Here is a 20,480-nt window from a genome sequence, read left to right on the forward strand (position 1 = left end):
TTGAAACAGGCAACTATTTATACTTAAACGTGTTTAATGAATTGCCTACATTTACGATCAATAATCAAAACATTATTATTGATAATAATATTAAATATTGTTATTAATAATTTAGGGTTTCATATTATGAAATGGTTTGACAATTCTACGTTAATATATTAGAATATGGAACTTTTAACAAAAATAAAGCAAATAAGAATAATATAATGTAATCGATATACTGTTTAAATATGTAGTTGTGGTTTCTCCTTCTATTAAATATTTTTTAATAAATATAAATAAAATAATTTTGGGCATATATGGATTGAGATACAATTAATTTTCTTGAAATATTTAGTTGTATTACTGCTGCTATCTGTAATCGAATTAATTAAACTTGAAAAATTACAGGTTTCTTCAGGGGAAGTATCTGATGGATTCGAATTTATACGTCAATTTGACTTGAAACCTATTGGGAAGTTGTAAAATTCTAGAATTCTCCAGAGTAAATTTTCTAGAGTTCAAATCTTAACACCAAGTGTTAATTTGATCGAATAACTGAGATAGTAAGTACAAGATATTAACATTTAATTTATTTTTTTAAGTATGTTAAATTGTGGATGCCGTTTAATAATAACATAACCAAATTCAATTACATATAAATTTCTCACATGTTTTTTGACATAACAGTATTATATATAATTTACTCATTTCCAGTTATTTTATCTGTGATTTCTTGATTAATTTTTACAATAAAAATGGCTAAATGGGGCGAAGGAGATCCCAGATGGATTGTTGAAGAGAGACCTGATGCCACTAACGTTAACAATTGGCATTGGACGGAAAAAAACGCTGGGCCTTGGTCTCAGGATCGTATCAAAGAGTTATTTAAAGAAATAAAGGTAATATTATTAAAGTTATTCATAATTTCAGCTAATTATATTAATTTCAGGTTGATAGTAGTGAAGCTGATTTATTTATCAAAGGAGTAGATAGGTTAGATGGTGAAGCATCTGCTAATAACCGAAAGGGGAAACTCATATTTTTTTATGAATGGAATTTAGTTCTTAATTGGTCCGGAAAACTTACGAATGGATCCGATAGACAATTTAAAGGAAAAATTAAAATACCCAATTTATCGGAAGAAAATGATGTGTCTGATTTAGATGTAAGTCTTTCTTCACTATTTTTTTATAGAAAAGTGGTCAATTTCACTATAATTTTCGTTTAAATTACTAAATTTTCTTGTTTTTATGATTTTACTACAATTCAAAATTTTTTGGGTCTATTGGATTTTATTCACAATTCACTACAAAGTTGGATAAAATTTCTTATTACAATTTTTATGATTGATAAATGAAGATGAGAAATATAATAAACCAATGAAACAGGAAAATGGAGTGAGAAGGAAATTAACTATCATTTTATTATCATAAATAAGAGAATAATTAACAAAAACAATGTTTTTCTCATAATTTTGTTTTATTAGCGATAAAAACTGTGAGTCTATTGGCGTGTTAAGGTCATCTCCAGTGGTAGGACCTCTTCAACCATCTTTCAGATTAGGGGACCAGTTTCTTCTAAGTGTTCTGTCCCGTTGGGGCTCAAAGAGTGAACAGAGTAAGGGATTTATTTGCAGCTCTAGTCTGTTGCAGTGTTTTGTACTTAACTTCTTGTATATAGGGAATTTTTAAATTTCCATGAAGAGTTTGGTTTGATACATACCAGGGGGCAATTATTATCATATTTAATCCAAACTTCAGGTTTTTGTTGTTTTTAGATGCAATATTTATTGGAAACTTGTGGAATTTGTGTGTTATTGAATGAAACTGGAAGTTAATTTTGGTTCTTCACTTATTTAGCTTTGTCTGTTATGTAATTTTCTTTGAAGGACGTTGGATGCTATGGCTGGTTATTCATGGGTTGCTAGTATCACCGTATTATCAGCAAAAATTCTTATGATGGTTCAATTGGTGAAAAAAGTCATGAACTGTAACTTTAGTTAAATTTGGTGGTAGAAATGCATTGTGTATGAATTCTTTGGTGTTTGCAATATGAAGAGAATACAAGAAATTAAAAAAAATGGTACCAAAATACTAAAAACTATAACAGTTTATCTGGGATCAAATTAATTGATCCCAGATTCATATTTTCACATAGAAAAGAGTTTTTTAGAAGAAAGTACAATAATAGTTTGATATGTATTCTGGATTTATTAATTTCACATTAGTTAGAGATATAAATGAATTTGAAATGTGGTTTTCAATTAGAGGTACGATCAAAGCATGTTATAGTGATGAAAAATTAATCTGTTGATTCGTTTTTATGTGTCTTTCTTTGAAAATTGTGTTGTAAACACTCCATTAATCACTCGTGAAATTCATAGCTTAGAATTTTTCCCTTTAGAATACATTTTTTTTTTATTTTGAAATTGAAATAAATGACCATAACCTCTATTTTAATGGTGAATTTATATTATTGTGGTCACCTCGTTTGTTTGGGATCAAGAAAATCCCGAGTTTTTTTCAAATCTTTGTTTTTTCTATGAGGGGTTCATGAAAAATAATATGGATATCTCATTTGAATATTTCATGTGGTTTTACGATTTTAAAAGTTATAAACCCAATTTTTTGAAAATGATCGTTTATAACTTCTTTGCCAAGTGTAGACAAGTATAGATTCTATCAACTTCTTGGACTTTTTTATATATTTTAAAAATTAGTTTTTAAAAATTGGTAAAAATATGGAAGTTGCGACCTTTATGTTATATATAGGTGAAAATGTCAATAGTTTTATTTGTATATTGAGTAATTTAAATTTCAGATACAAATTAGTGTAACTGATGAGGATGAAGAAGGGTTTAAATTGAAGGAGATTATGATTAAATATGGCAAACAAATAATTCGAAATCAGCTTTCAAAATACATCTCTGGTTTGAAGGAAGAATTTTCCAAAGGTGGGTTTTTTATTATTTTTTTAATTTATCGTAGTCTCTAGTCTTGATAATTATATTATTGGTTTTTATGAAAATAGCATTGATTTTAATTTTATGTAGGTATGATTCTTCCCAAAAAGGGATCGGAAAAAGTAGAAACAGTAACGACATTAACGAGCGGATTTAATAAAAAAATTAATATGGAACCAATGACGAATGACGTCAACAAACAAATAGGATTGAAAATTGACACTACGTCGTTTAAACAAACTCAGAAGTTTCAATGTACTGCTCAGGTATTTTTATTTTTTCAATATTTAATTTTATGGTATATTAAAAATTAATTTATTCATACATTTGAACGTTATTAATTCATTTAGGACTGTAATTTTAATTTTACCAATTTTCGAATACAATTTAATATTGATTTTATGTTGAAATTTTTCCTTCTGATCTCAGATTTTTCAAATTTTATTTTTCTTTCAATTTTCACATAAATTTTCAATTAAAATTGAATATACTCTTCTGAATTTAATTTCTGGATATTTTTTTTTAAATAAAACATCAATTTTTTCAAATTTAATATTTTTCTTCTTTTCAACATCTCATTTTTCTCTAAAATTGGAAATATTTTTCAAATTTCTAGATAATTAAAAAAACAATCATTTCTATGTGTTACCTTTTTCTTAATATTTCTATTACTTTATTCGATATATTTCTAGTAATTTTTATCAATCTGTTCTAAATTAAAAATAATCGAATCAAGATTCGAGCCCCCCTTTTCGATTTATGGCATAATTAAGTTTATTTTCAGGAATTTTATGACGCCATGACTAGAATAGAAATGGTGACAGCTTTTACGAGGGGTAGCGTAAAATTAGAACCGGTCAAAGGTGGAAAATTCGAATTATTTGGCGGAAATATCGTCGGAAAATTCGAAGAATTGATACCGTGTAAGAAAATAGTACAATCTTGGAGGTATAAACAATGGGCCAGCGGACATTTTTCCACTGTTACCATTACGATAGACCAAAAGGTGAATATTATAAAAAATTACAGGGTGCACCAACAATTTTAACAAAAAAAAAACAAATATACAGCCACTGTGACTAAATTTTGGACAATTGAGGATCTAAAACTAGTTTATGACCAAATTTTGGACGAATGAGGATGCATATTTTTTTTTGTTACAGAGTGACCATACAGAAATAACATTGGAACAAGTAGGCGTTCCAACAGGTGAATTGAGCGTCACCAAGGATAATTGGCAGAGGTACTATTGGGACGGTATGAAACAGGCGTTCGGTTTCGGTGCGTTTTTTACGTAAATTAGTGCACAATAAAAAAAATGGTTTAGTGTGTTGAGTTATATACTAAGTGGCGAAGTGAAAAATGAACGGAACGTGTTTTGATGTGAAATTTAACTGATTTTTGTGGAAGTTTTTTGAATAATATGTTACGGGGGACTTGTTGGAAAAATTCTAGTTTGTTCTGTTTGTTTTTCTCAAACACTGTGTAGTCTATGAATAATGTATGTCTCGAAAGTTTTGGTTTGATTTTCGGTGTCAATATATTTTGCGAAAAATTTATATTTGGACGAATTTTTTGATTTTTCATTCAGATTTTACGGTAGTTTTTTCAAGGTGACCAAATATGGTGGAAATTTTCCACTTTAGATCGATTATAGTAGTTTTTCTTTATAGTTTTTAATGTTTTGTGGACAAATTTGAGAAAAACTTTATTAGAAGTTCAATTTTAATGGTGACAACATATTATGAAGAATTTTATGGTGATTCTTGTAGTTTTTCTTTATAATTTTCATAGTTTTGTGGAATAAATTGGAATAAAAGTTTCAATTTTCAAAATTATTTGGGGAAAACTTGATTCGACTTGCATTTTTCAAGGTGACAAAATATTTATGAGAATTTTTCACTTAATGGCCATTTTTTTAGTTTTCTTCATAATTTTTAATGGAGAAATTTAGAAAAGACCACATTTGAGACTTAATTTCGTATGGTAACAAAATATTGTGGAAATTTTTCACATTAGGGCGATTCTTGTATTTTTTTTTAGTTTTCACATATGATTTTCCATATTTTATGAGAAAATTTGGGAAACGCTGGGTAAAAAGTTCTAAATGATGCGGTAATTTCCCACTTTAGGGCGATTCTTGTAGTTTTTCTTCAGTTTTCACGTATAATTTTCCATATTTTATGAGAAAATATGCGGAAAACTGGATTCAAGTTTCAATTTTCTATGACAACAAAAAATTTTGCGCTTTAGGTCGACTCTTGTAGATTATCTCCATAAATTTGGGAAAAACTTTATTCAACTTAAAATTTTCTATGGTGATAAAATATTTTTTGTAAATTTTCCACTTAATGGTCATTTTTGTAGTTTTTCTTCATAATTTTCAATTTTTGATAGAGAAATTTTGAATTTATCAAACTTTTTATTTTAAATTTGATATAATTTGGGCATTAACTTTCTGACAATATGATTATATGTATTTTTCTATCTCGTTTTATGTCTTCTAAATTAATCTGAGCATTTGAAAAATTGTCACTGCACTATAATCACCTTAACTTTTGTAGACATACATTTTGTAATCAGATCAATTTTTAATTTTTCGAATTTTCGTTCTTTTTGTACCACTGCGGAAATAATTTATTCAAATGCCTATTTAGCTACTACTCCTTATAACTACGATGTTTTTTATCGCTGATTTTTGTGTTTATTTTTATCTAAATAAAATATAAGTTGAAATATTTTTTTCGATTTTACCCTTATTTCAACCCATTTCAGTTAAACAAGTCCAAATTTTTCGAAAGAATCCCCGACGTTTTATTATACTGAAATTAAACTAATTTTCCTGGACTATAATAAATTTCAAGTTTATAATTGAAGGAAAGTTGACCTTTAGAAACGAATAGTCTTGATAAAATCATTTTTATTCCACAAAAACAAATACAACATCAATTCAATAATCAAAAGACTGATACACAATTTAACATGATAAAAATAAAAAATAAATAATAGGATAATTTTACATATACCTGTATATTAGTAAATAATTATAAACCTGAATATTTCATATATAACAACAGTTTAATGCATTAAATTTCTTTTAAAATAAAAAATGATATGTATAATAAAATTTGGAAATTCAATACTAAAGGTCGACACACATGTTGCCGGCGATCGACGGATATTTAACCGCGTCTTTATTAGGACCACTTACATAATTTGAGATTTGCCATTACTTTAACATTAAACTTCATTACGATGCTGAATTATGAGTTGTAATTAAATTAGGGACAGTTTACACGAGTTAATCAGTGTTTGATAATTAACAGTTAACAGCCCAGCAAAAATTAATTGAAATATATTTCAATATTAATGACCGTTACACACGATTAACGAAATATATATTTTATTCAATATTAAGGACCATACACACTTTGCGAGTTATTAAACGTATTTTGTTTGAAGTTAAGGGCCACTATACACGAAAATATCGAAATATATGAAGAGCTTAGTGGATGAACATGTTATTCTCTCCTTTAAACATAGCATGTTTCCCCTTTTCGCTAACCCTTCCACTAAAGCTATTTTCAGTGGATGAAGTTGTTATGTGCACAGGTCGATGCCAAGTTGGTAATGAAAGAACATGCTATGGGTACAAGACATCTTCTTCCACTTTAAAAGTTACGACCTTGAGTATCATGACATGTTCTTCCACTAACGAACATGAGGTCTTAGTTGCATGGGTAACCTCTAGGTAGTTTATAAATATCTTCTCTAATGTGTAACGTGTTTTTTGATAGTTTCTTTCTCAAAAAATAATATTCGGAAAATAGTTTTAATAACTACAATAGAATCAAGAGGAAAACGTATGGTTAGAGAAGCTCTTAAAAGATTGAAAAGTGATTCTTGTGACAACAGGAACTCAAGCGGTAAGTGCAAACAAATTAAATTGGGTCATTCTTATCTTGATAGTGATCGAGATTTTGGAAGAATCGAAAAAAATTTGAGGAAACATGAGATCATATTCCTTCCGGACCAATATCGAGATATTATACAGAACAGTGGAAGAAATAACCATGTTACTGATATGACTTCTCACTTCAGAAATTTTAAAGACCTCCCGAAAAAACCGAAGCTCATCAATCGAAAAAAGAACATTCTCACCGAAAAAGTAGCTTTCAGAGATGAGGTAAAATGGATAAGAGTTGAAGAATTTGGCTCATACCTATACAAGGATTGCTATGATCCGTATACTCCTTTCAAGAAAGTCAACTTGTTGAAACAGAATCGTTGTGCGACGAAACCCGTCCAAGTTGAAGAAGTTGACCTGGAAAGGACCACTGAAACCGGAGCTAGCTTGATTTCAGAAAAAATTCAAAACTTACAACAGCAACTTCCTTACATCAAAAATGAATATAAATATTTTACGAATCGGTGATCAATAAGGAAAATGAAAAAAATCTCTTACCATGATTATAATTTTGCATTAATTTTTTTGTCATGTTTTTACAGATCTGTTCAATAAATATTTTTCTTATACAGGGTGCGGCAGCATAACTTCCTTTTTTAAAAAGTTCGCCATTTAGTCGGTAGATGTCGTAACGGAGTGCTAGTGGTCTCGTTCGAGAGGGGGGACTATAAAGTTTTGTCCCGGCACAGTTCAGTCGCCATCATGCGTTGGAACAGTGAGGAGCGTTCGTTTGCCGTTGAGGTTTACTTTTCGAGCGGATGTTCTGTGATCGCAACCCAGCGCGCCTTTCGGAATCGCTTTAATTTAGCCCCCTTGGCCCCTGTCCCGGACCGGAAATCAATTGTTACGTGGGTCACTACGTTCAGACAAACTGCAAGTGTGACAAGACGAAGAACTGGAGTCCCTCGGCCCATTAGATCACCGGAGAACATTGAGTTAGTTAGAACTTCAGTGTTGCGATCACCACGGCGTTCTGCGCGCAAACATGCGTCTGCCCTTGGACTTTCCGATCGTTCTGTGAGGAGAATACTTCATGATGATCTTCATTTTCATCCATACAAGATGACAATTGTGCAGGTTTTTCTGGAAGTCGTTCCTGAGGACGCTATTGTTTTTTTTTAGTGATGAAGCCCATTTTCATTTGTGTGGATCCGTAAACAAACAAAACATGCGCTACTGGGCTGATACCAATCCTCGACAATTGCATCAACGGCCTTTGCATTCACCTAAAGTCACAGTGTGGTGTGCAATTTACTCACGTGGAATTATTGGTCCCTGGTTCTTTGAGGAAAATGAAGTCACAGTGACAGTGAATTCGCACCGGTATGTAAACATGTTACAGGAATTTTTTTTCCCACGGCTAGATGAGTTGGACTTAGGGGACACTTGGTTCCAACAAGACGGAGCAACGGCACACACTTCAAGAACATCGATGGCTGTTTTGAGGGAACACTTCCCAGAGCGCCTTATCTCAATTAGGGGCGATTTGGAGTGGCCAGCCCGCTCTCCCGATTTGACCCCTTGTGATTATTTCCTATGGGGTTTTTTGAAATCCCGTGTGTATGTGAACCGTCCAAGGACCCTACAAGATTTGAAGACGAACATCCAGGAAGAAATTGCCAACATAACGCCTGCTATGCTGGCAAGAGTCATGACAAACGCCAGAAATCGGTTTACTCAGTGTATGGAGAATGGGGGACGTCACCTAACTGATTTGATCTTCAAAACTCAGTAAAACAAAACTTTATGTATGTGCCTGTATTATAAAAAACGAATAAAAATTTTCTGATTCATACAATAAGTTTTATTAACTTTTGAAAAAAGGAAGTTATGCTGCCGCACCCTGTATTTGTTTGATTTCAATAAATCTATTCCTATTCCTTAAATGTAAATTATTTAGTTTAATGTTGATATTGAACATGGACATAACAAGTTTTTCAACTAATACGTATTCATGTCTTGGAAATATGTAGGTGAAAGTAGATGTCATGTGCTATAAATTTTGAAAATTCTCTTTTATTTGAAAAGTTACAACTAAGTCAATAAGGCACAAATATTTTGAATAATAAAACTACAACATGCAAAAAAACTGCGGATTGTGTTATGTAGAGAAAAAGAGCAAGTTAAAAACTTTAAAGCTGATTATCTCGAATCCACTTATTTGTCTTATAACATCTACTAAGCTCTTCATATATGATATTAAGGCTCGTTACACGCGTATTGAGTTCGGCTGAGGGTAGTCACCAATTTGGTCAATATTAAGGACGCGTTTGAGATGCTCGTAGTGTACGCGCGTTCGGGAAAGTTCTCAGATGAATGTTAAAAGTGAACTTAAGTGACTTTTTTCCAATTCGAAATGGGTACTAAAAATTCTAAAGAAAGTGAAGTTGCGAGCAGCGGTGTAGTCAATTCTAACTACATAACTAACCGACATAAGGGTGCTTATGTACGTTATTACGTTCAGTTTGCTAGTTATAGTAGGACTACAGCTTAGAAAGGGACCGCAGAGGTTTAAAACGAGACATTTCGCGAAGTATGGTTTTAAGATCACAGGCCACTACCGCTGATGTTTAACGGAAGTGTCAGATGGAGAGTGTGGACCAGTAGCAATCGGAGTGGCAATACATCGTACAAGGAGTAGCAGTATACTTAGATAATAATCCCAGGCAAAACAAAAAGAGATTCTACACAACGCAACGCTGGAGCTGGTATATGATTCTAGTATTTTTTATGGAACGTTGACGGATGGACAATTTATCACATTTCAGAATTCTTTTTGAACAAATATAAACTATATATAATTAATTAAAATTTATGATATAATATTAGTGCCTGAGCTACATATTTAATAACGCTGTTTTAAAATAAATTTAGGTATCTTTTAAAAATTAGTTACGTTTTTTAGTAGTGCTAGGTTATTTTATTGGGATTTAGTAGTATTTATATAATTATTTTAATTTATGCCTTCTGATTGGGAGTCGGTCTTTACAAGGTTATCCGATATAAAAACAATCATAATTAATGAATCTAAGAGAATTTTAAAAACATTAGTCCCCAAATCAAGTAGAGTAAGAAACGAAGTTTTACAAAATTTAATTTATAACTATAATACATTCATTGAGATAGTAAAGAAAATATTCCCGTCATTGGATGATAATCAAAAACAGTTAGTATTGAAACTATTTACAACCGTTAGAGATAGGGTAGTTAGATCATTTCAAGTTTTACGTATAAATTATAAAATCCCTAGCTCTTGCCTTGAATGTATAAACCCCGAAATAAAAGAGAGTCAAGACTTGACGCCTGACAGATACTTAAAAGACTTAAAAATGTCTACTTCAATTATCGATTTTTTTAACTTAGCTAGTAAACTAGTATCGAATTAATTTGACGGAAGTGCAAACAAGCTACAGACATTTTTAGATACGCTATCACTGCTCAATGCAAATTCGACAGGTCACGAGGCAAATGCAGTGGCTTACGTCAAAACAAAACTTAGCGGTAGATTTAGAGACTTAATTACCGACAATGACGCGACCTTAAACCAAGTTATACAAAAACTTAAAGACAATATAAAAACCGAAAGCTCGAAATCAGTTAACTCTAAACTTCTTAACCTAGAACAAACAAATAAAGATAATGTTAAATACGCCGAAGAAATTGAAATCTTCATAGGTAGTTTAAGAAGAAGTGAAGGAGTACCCGCTCATACGGCAGAAATATATTGCACTGATGCGGTCGTCAAAGCTATTAAATCTAATACTAGGTCCGAAAAAGTTAAATTAATAATGGAAGCAGGCACTTTTCGTAGGAATAGATGTTCAAGATAACGCTAGTGTTCTCTACAAGGAACGGCAAAGTTTCAGTTTTCAGGACACTATAACAATAATCGTAGGAGTTCAAGGGTTTCGCATAATAGTCGTTTTCGTGGTAATCAAAATAGACAATCTCACGATCAATTTTATACTAACAACAACCAATACCAATATAGCAGTAATAGTAATAGATTTAACCGTAGTTATTCTAGAGCGAGAGGAACAGGCGGTAGATATATTAGAGCATATGAAGAAGAACCTGACGGCTCTAGGTTTCAGCAGGAAAACATAGAGTTTCCCCAACAGGGTCCCTTGGGGAATCAGTAAATTTATTTAACGTGGACCTTTCACTTTCTAATTTCGTAGTTATTGAAACCCAAATGACCCACACAGCAATTTAAATTAACTGACCAAAGTCTAGTTTATGTTAAAAATTATAGAATGCCTCACTCTCAAATTTCAGAGGTAAATAAACAAATATCAAAAATGTTAAAAGACTCGATTATCGAACCCTCTATTTCCAATTAAATAGTCCCATTTTACTAGTGCCCAAAAGATCTGATAACGGAGATAAAAAATGGCGACTAGTTGTGGACTACAGGTTGCTCAATAAAGAATTAGTGACTGATAAGTTTCCTTTACCAAGGATAGATGATATTCTAGATCGTTTAGGAAGAGCAAAATATTTCAGCGCTTTAGACTTAAAAGCCGGTTTTCATCAAGTTCCAATACAAGAAAATTCTCGCGACATCACTTCATTTAGTACAAATGCGGGATCATTCAGATTTACCAGGTTACCTTTCGGTCTAAAGGTGTCTCCTAACTCATTTGCTCGTATGATGAGCATAGCATTTTCGGGAATAACCCCAGAGAAAGCCTTCCTTTACATGGATGACCTCATTGTAATTGGCTGTTCTATAAGTCATCATCCTAGTAACTTGAAAAATGTTTTTGCTAAACTAAACCCAAACAAATGTAAATTCTTTCAAAATAATGTTTCTTATCTAGGTCATACTATTACAAGCGATGGAATTTTATCTGACAAGTCAAAATTCGAAATTATAAACAAATACCCAGTACCTACAAACGCCGATGAGGTCAAAAGGTTCATTGCCTTCTTAAATTATTATCGACGCTTTATTAAAAATTTTGCCGAGTTAGTAGTTCCACTTAACAAATTAACAAAAAAGAATTCGAAATTTGTTTGGACCCAAGAGTGCCTAAACTCCTTTTTAAAGCTAAAAAGTTACCTTTTAGAACCTCAAATTCTGCAATACCCCGACTTTGGAAAACAATTTATCTTAACCACGGATGCCTCCAAACAGGCCTGTGGAGCAATTCTTCACAAAATTTTAATGGAGTCGAATTACCAATCGCCTATGAATCGAAGTCTTTTACAAAAGGCGAAATTAACAAGGCCACAATTGAGAAAGAATTGGCTGCTATACGTAGTATAATTTTTAATAAGATTGGACCATAAACCACTCGTTTATTTATTTACTATGAAAGATCCCTCTTCCAAATTAACACGTATGCGTCTAGACTTAGAAAAGTACGACTTTGAGGTAGAATACATTAAAGGTAAGGATAACGTAGGCGCAGATGCCTTATCTCGTATTCACGTCGAAGATCTTAAAAACATCTCTGCCACATGTACAAAAATTTTCGCTATAACTCGTTCAATGTCAAAACGTACTCCAGATACAAATTAAGGATTCTATATTTACTATGTGCACAATTAATGATTTTAAATAAAAGGGCGAAACTATGTTAAAAAATGTAAATATAGTACTATATGATGAACCTACAATTATCACAAATAAAGCCGAATAAGAAAAAATTGTCGCAGAGTACCATGATGATCCACACCTTGGTGGCCATTGCGGGCAGAAGCGACTCTTAAAGAAAATTAGGACTAAGTTTCGTTGGAAAAATATGTCTAAGGATGTAGCCAACTATGTCAAATCATGACAAAAGTGTCACATGAATAAAAATAAAATTGGCCATAGGGAACCGATGGTACTCACACCGACGCCCCAACGGCCATTCGATATTACGTGTATAGAGACCATAGGACCATTTCCTAAGACATCGGACGGAAATTGTTACGCGGTTACAGCTCAATGCGAATTGACAAAATATGTTGTCATAACACCGGTACCCAATAAAGATGCCTTAACTATCGCAAGGGCCATAGTTGAAAACTTGATTTTAATTTACGATCGTTTGCGCGAGATAAGGACTGATATGGGAACGGAATACAAAAACGAAGTGTTAGAACAAGTTTGCAGACTACTTAATATCGAACAAAAATTCTCCGCCGCGTACCATCCCCAGAGTATAGGTGGCTGTGAAAGAAATCATCGGGTACTCAACGAGTATGTTAGGATGTACGTTAACGATACACACACTGACTGGGACAAATGGATAAAATTTTATAGTTTCTGTTACAATACGACCCTCAGTATATACCATGACTATACACCCTTCGAACTTGTTTTCGGGAGTAGAGCTGAGCTGCCAAACGCCCTATCTGACAAAATTGACTTAAAGGGCACCACGGGATCGTTATACACTTTGCGAGTTATTAAACGTATTTTGTTTGAAGTTAAGGGCCATTTTACACGAAATATCGAAATATATATATTACACACGTATTGAGTCGTCCGGCAGAGGGTAGTTACCGATTTTATCAATATTAAGGACCGTTACACACTTTGCGAGTTTTGTTTGAAGTTAAAGGCCGTTATACATGAAATATATATGATACTAATACTCATTACACACGTATTAAGTCGTCCGGCTGAGTATATTACCAATCTCTTCAATATTAATGGCCTTTACACACGTATTAAGTGGACCAGCAAAAATTAATTGAAATATATTTCAATATTAATGACCGTTACATACGATTAACGAAATATATATGATATTAAGGCTCGTTACACACGTATTAAGTCGTTCGGCAGAAGAAAGTTACCAATTTTTTTCAATATTAAGGGCCGACACACACTTTGCGAGTTATTAAACGTATTTTGTTTGAAGTTAAGGGCCATTTTAGACGAAATATCGGAATATATATGATATTAAAACTCATTACATACGTATTAAGTCGTCCGGCAGAGGATAGTTACCAATTATTTCAATATTAAGGACCGTTACACACTTTGCGAGTTATTAAACGTATTTTGTTTGAAGTTAAAGGCCGTTATACATGAAATATATATGATACTAATACTCATTACACACGTATTAAGTCGTCCGGCTGAGTATATTACCAATCTCTTCAATATTAATGGCCTTTACACACGTATTAAGTGGACCAGCAAAAATTAATTGAAATATATTTCAATATTAATGACCGTTACATACGATTAACGAAATATATATGATATTAAGGCTCGTTACACACGTATTAAGTCGTTCGGCAGAAGAAAGTTACCAATTTTTTTCAATATTAAGGGCCGACACACACTTTGCGAGTTATTAAACGTATTTTGTTTGAAGTTAAGGGCCATTTTAGACGAAATATCGGAATATATATGATATTAAAACTCATTACATACGTATTAAGTCGTCCGGCAGAGGATAGTTACCAATTATTTCAATATTAAGGACCGTTACACACTTTGCGAGTTATTAAACCTATTTTTTTTGAAGTTAAAGGCCGTCATACATGAAATATATATGATACTAAGGCTCATTACACACGTATTAAGTCGTCCGGCTGAGTATATTACCAATTTTTTCAATATTAATGGCCTTTACACACGTATTAAGTGTCGATTGGGCAAATGATTTAAGTGACAGAAGATCAGTTTCTGGTTTCTTTTTCAAATTATTTGATAATACTATTAGTTGGGTAACGAAAAAGCAGAAATGCGTCACACTTTCCGCAACAGAAGCTGAGTTAGTAGCATTATGCACTTCTGTTTCTGAAGGTCTGTGGTTAAGAAAGCTTCTGTTTGATTTTAATATAGACTTAGAGAAAATAATACTTTTTGAAGATAATCAGGGTTGTATATCCATTATCAAAAATCCAGGAAATAACAGAAGGGTAAAGCATATTGATCTTAAATACCACTTCATTTGTGAAAATTTAGAGGAAGGCAAAATAGATATTAAATACGTAGATTCTAAACGCCAACAAGCAGATATCTTAACTAAAGGTCTTAATTCTGATATTTTCAGTAAGTTTAAATCACGTTTAGGTGTTAAAGTTTTTAGCGAAGGGGGGTGTTGAGTTACGCTAAAAACTGACTCAATACATGACGGATGACGTGACTTGTCACAGACAGTGTGAGAGAAGAACGTGGCGGGGTTGTTAATTGATTTGATGTTTTTTTTTTAGAATTTTGATTTTATGTTATGTACCGGAAATAAATACTAAGTATAAATATTACTGCTATTGTATACATGAATACCTTGTCCACCTCAATTAACAAAAATTAATTGAAATATATTTCAATATTAATGACCGTTACATACGATTAACGAAATATATATGATATTAAGGCTCGTTACACACGTATTGAGTCGTTCGGCAGAGGAAAGTTACCAATTTTTTCAATATTAAGGGCCGTCACACACTTTGCGAGTTATTAAACGTATTTTGTTTGAAGTTAAGGGCCATTTTAGACGAAATATCGGAATATATATAATATTAAAACTCATTACACACGTATTAAGTCGTCCGGCAGAGGATAGTTACCAATTATTTCAATATTAAGGACCGTTACACACTTTGCGAGTTATTAAACGTATTTTGTTTGAAGTTAAAGGCCGTTATATATGAAATATATATGATACTAAGGCTCATTACACACGTATTAAGTCGTCCGGCTGAGTATATTACCAATTTCTTCAATATTAATGGCCTTTACACACGTATTAAGTGTCCCAGCAAAAATTAATTGAAATATATTCCAATATTAATGACCGTTACATACGATTAACGAAATATATATGATATTAAGGCTCGTTACACACGTATTGAGTCGTTCGGCAGAGGAAAGTTACCAATTTTTTCAATATTAAGGGCCGTCACACACTTTGCGAGTTATTAAACGTATTTTGTTTGAAGTTAAAGGCCGTTATACATGAAATATATATGATACTAAGGCTCATTACACACGTATTAAGTCGTCCGGCTGAGTATATTACCAATTTCTTCAATATTAATGGCCTTTACACACTTTGCGAGTTGTTAAACTTATTTTGTTTGAAGTTAAGGGTCATTATACACGAAATATCGAAATATATATGAAATTAAAACTCATTACACACGTATTAAGTCGTCCGGCAGAGGATAGTTACCAATTATTTCAATATTAAGGACCGTTACACACTTTGCGAGTTTTGTTTGAAGTTAAAGGCCGTTATACATGAAATATATATGATATTAATACTCATTACACACGTATTAAGTCGTCCGGCTGAGTATATTACCAATCTCTTCAATATTAATGGCCTTTACACACGTATTAAGTGGACCAGCAAAAATTAATTGAAATATATTTCAATATTAATGACCGTTACATACGATTAACGAAATATATATGATATTAAGGCTCGTTACACACGTATTAAGTCGTTCGGCAGAAGAAAGTTACCAATTTTTTTCAATATTAAGGGCCGACACACACTTTGCGAGTTATTAAACGTATTTTGTTTGAAGTTAAGGGCCATTTTAGACGAAATATCGGAATATATATGATATTAAAACTCATTACATACGTATTAAGTCGTCCGGCAGAGGATAGTTACCAATTATTTCAATATTAAGGACCGTTACACACTTTGCGAGTTATTAAACGTATTTTGTTTGAAGTTAAAGGCCGTCATACATGAAATATATATGATACTAAGGCTCATTACACACGTATTAAGTCGTCCGGTTGAGTATATTACCAATTTTTTCAATATTAATGGCCTTTACACACGTATTAAGTGTCGATTGGGCAAATGATTTAAGTGACAGAAGATCAGTTTCTGGTTTCTTTTTCAAATTATTTGATAATACTATTAGTTGGGTAACGAAAAAGCAGAAATGCGTCACACTTTCCGCAACAGAAGCTGAGTTAGTAGCATTATGCACTTCTGTTTCTGAAGGTCTGTGGTTAAGAAAGCTTCTGTTTGATTTTAATATAGACTTAGAGAAAATAATACTTTTTGAAGATAATCAGGGTTGTATATCCATTATCAAAAATCCAGGAAATAACAGAAGGGTAAAGCATATTGATCTTAAATACCACTTCATTTGTGAAAATTTAGAGGAAGGCAAAATAGATATTAAATACGTAGATTCTAAACGCCAACAAGCAGATATCTTAACTAAAGGTCTTAATTCTGATATTTTCAGTAAGTTTAAATCACGTTTAGGTGTTAAAGTTTTTAGCGAAGGGGGGTGTTGAGTTACGCTAAAAACTGACTCAATACATGACGGATGACGTGACTTGTCACAGACAGTGTGAGAGAAGAACGTGGCGGGGTTGTTAATTGATTTGATGTTTTTTTTTAGAATTTTGATTTTATGTTATGTACCGGAAATAAATACTAAGTATAAATATTACTGCTATTGTATACATGAATACCTTGTCCACCTCAATTAACAAAAATTAATTGAAATATATTTCAATATTAATGACCGTTACATACGATTAACGAAATATATATGATATTAAGGCTCGTTACACACGTATTGAGTCGTTCGGCAGAGGAAAGTTACCAATTTTTTCAATATTAAGGGCCGTCACACACTTTGCGAGTTATTAAACGTATTTTGTTTGAAGTTAAGGGCCATTTTAGACGAAATATCGGAATATATATAATATTAAAACTCATTACACACGTATTAAGTCGTCCGGCAGAGGATAGTTACCAATTATTTCAATATTAAGGACCGTTACACACTTTGCGAGTTATTAAACGTATTTTGTTTGAAGTTAAAGGCCGTTATACATGAAATATATATGATACTAAGGCTCATTACACACGTATTAAGTCGTCCGGCTGAGTATATTACCAATTTCTTCAATATTAATGGCCTTTACACACGTATTAAGTGTCCCAGCAAAAATTAATTGAAATATATTCCAATATTAATGACCGTTACATACGATTAACGAAATATATATGATATTAAGGCTCGTTACACACGTATTGAGTCGTTCGGCAGAGGAAAGTTACCAATTTTTTCAATGTTAAGGGCCGTCACACACTTTGCGAGTTATTAAACGTATTTTGTTTGAAGTTAAGGGCCATTTTAGACGAAATATCGGAATATATATGATATTGAAACTCATTACACACGTATTAAGTCGTCCGGCAGAGGATAGTTACCAATTATTTCAATATTAAGGACCGTTACACACTTTGCGAGTTATTAAACGTATTTTGTTTGAAGTTAAAGGCCGTTATACATGAAATATATATGATACTAAGGCTCATTACACACGTATTAAGTCGTCCGGCTGAGTATATTACCAATTTCTTCAATATTAATGGCCTTTACACACGTATTAAGTGTCCCAGCAAAAATTAATTGAAATATATTCCAATATTAATGACCGTTACATACGATTAACGAAATATATATGATATTAAGGCTCGTTACACACGTATTGAGTCGTTCGGCAGAGGAAAGTTACCAATTTTTTCAATGTTAAGGGCCGTCACACACTTTGCGAGTTATTAAACGTATTTTGTTTGAAGTTAAGGGCCATTTTAGACGAAATATCGGAATATATATGATATTGAAACTCATTACACACGTATTAAGTCGTCCGGCAGAGGATAGTTACCAATTATTTCAATATTAAGGACCGTTACACACTTTGCGAGTTATTAAACGTATTTTGTTTGAAGTTAAAGGCCGTTATACATGAAATATATATGATACTAAGGCTCATTACACACGTATTAAGTCGTCCGGCTGAGTATATTACCAATTTCTTCAATATTAATGGCCTTTACACACTTTGCGAGTTGTTAAACTTATTTTGTTTGAAGTTAAGGGTCATTATACACGAAATATCGAAATATATATGAAATTAAAACTCATTACACACGTATTAAGTCGTCCGGCAGAGGATAGTTACCAATTATTTCAATATTAAGGACCGTTACACACTTTGCGAGTTTTGTTTGAAGTTAAAGGCCGTTATACATGAAATATATATGATACTAATACTCATTACACACGTATTAAGTCGTCCGGCTGAGTATATTACCAATCTCTTCAATATTAATGGCCTTTACACACGTATTAAGTGGACCAGCAAAAATTAATTGAAATATATTTCAATATTAATGACCGTTACATACGATTAACGAAATATATATGATATTAAGGCTCGTTACACACGTATTAAGTCGTTCGGCAGAAGAAAGTTACCAATTTTTTTCAATATTAAGGGCCGACACACACTTTGCGAGTTATTAAACGTATTTTGTTTGAAGTTAAGGGCCATTTTAGACGAAATATCGGAATATATATGATATTAAAACTCATTACATACGTATTAAGTCGTCCGGCAGAGGATAGTTACCAATTATTTCAATATTAAGGACCGTTACACACTTTGCGAGTTATTAAACGTATTTTGTTTGAAGTTAAAGGCCGTCATACATGAAATATATATGATACTAAGGCTCATTACACACGTATTAAGTCGTCCGGCTGAGTATATTACCAATCTCTTCAATATTAATGGCCTTTACACACGTATTAAGTGGACCAGCAAAAATTAATTGAAATATATTTCAATATTAATGACCGTTACATACGATTAACGAAATATATATGATATTAAGGCTCGTTACACACGTATTAAGTCGTTCGGCAGAAGAAAGTTACCAATTTTTTTCAATATTAAGGGCCGACACACACTTTGCGAGTTATTAAACGTATTTTGTTTGAAGTTAAGGGCCATTTTAGACGAAATATCGGAATATATATGATATTAAAACTCATTACATACGTATTAAGTCGTCCGGCAGAGGATAGTTACCAATTATTTCAATATTAAGGACCGTTACACACTTTGCGAGTTATTAAACGTATTTTGTTTGAAGTTAAAGGCCGTCATACATGAAATATATATGATACTAAGGCTCATTACACACGTATTAAGTCGTCCGGCTGAGTATATTACCAATTTTTTCAATATTAATGGCCTTTACACACGTATTAAGTGTCGATTGGGCAAATGATTTAAGTGACAGAAGATCAGTTTCTGGTTTCTTTTTCAAATTATTTGATAATACTATTAGTTGGGTAACGAAAAAGCAGAAATGCGTCACACTTTCCGCAACAGAAGCTGAGTTAGTAGCATTATGCACTTCTGTTTCTGAAGGTCTGTGGTTAAGAAAGCTTCTGTTTGATTTTAATATAGACTTAGAGAAAATAATACTTTTTGAAGATAATCAGGGTTGTATATCCATTATCAAAAATCCAGGAAATAACAGAAGGGTAAAGCATATTGATCTTAAATACCACTTCATTTGTGAAAATTTAGAGGAAGGCAAAATAGATATTAAATACGTAGATTCTAAACGCCAACAAGCAGATATCTTAACTAAAGGTCTTAATTCTGATATTTTCAGTAAGTTTAAATCACGTTTAGGTGTTAAAGTTTTTAGCGAAGGGGGGTGTTGAGTTACGCTAAAAACTGACTCAATACATGACGGATGACGTGACTTGTCACAGACAGTGTGAGAGAAGAACGTGGCGGGGTTGTTAATTGATTTGATG

General features: G+C 32.3%; 1 protein-coding gene across 1 annotated transcript; it reads left to right on the forward strand.

The window, feature by feature from the left end:
- The first annotated feature begins 407 nt into the window (after window positions 1–407).
- On the forward strand, window positions 408–5,680 carry LOC130446013 (activator of 90 kDa heat shock protein ATPase homolog 1). Its single transcript, XM_056781982.1, has 7 exons — window positions 408–545; window positions 697–881; window positions 932–1,147; window positions 2,803–2,935; window positions 3,035–3,210; window positions 3,729–3,950; window positions 4,108–5,680. The coding sequence occupies exons 2-7, from the start codon at window positions 738–740 to the stop codon at window positions 4,240–4,242; spliced, it is 1,026 nt and encodes a 341-aa protein (XP_056637960.1). The 5' UTR covers window positions 408–545; window positions 697–737; the 3' UTR covers window positions 4,243–5,680.
- The last annotated feature ends 14,800 nt before the right edge of the window (window positions 5,681–20,480 follow it).

This window comes from Diorhabda sublineata, chromosome 6, assembly GCF_026230105.1.
Source record: "Diorhabda sublineata isolate icDioSubl1.1 chromosome 6, icDioSubl1.1, whole genome shotgun sequence".
NCBI lineage: Eukaryota > Metazoa > Arthropoda > Insecta > Coleoptera > Chrysomelidae > Diorhabda > Diorhabda sublineata.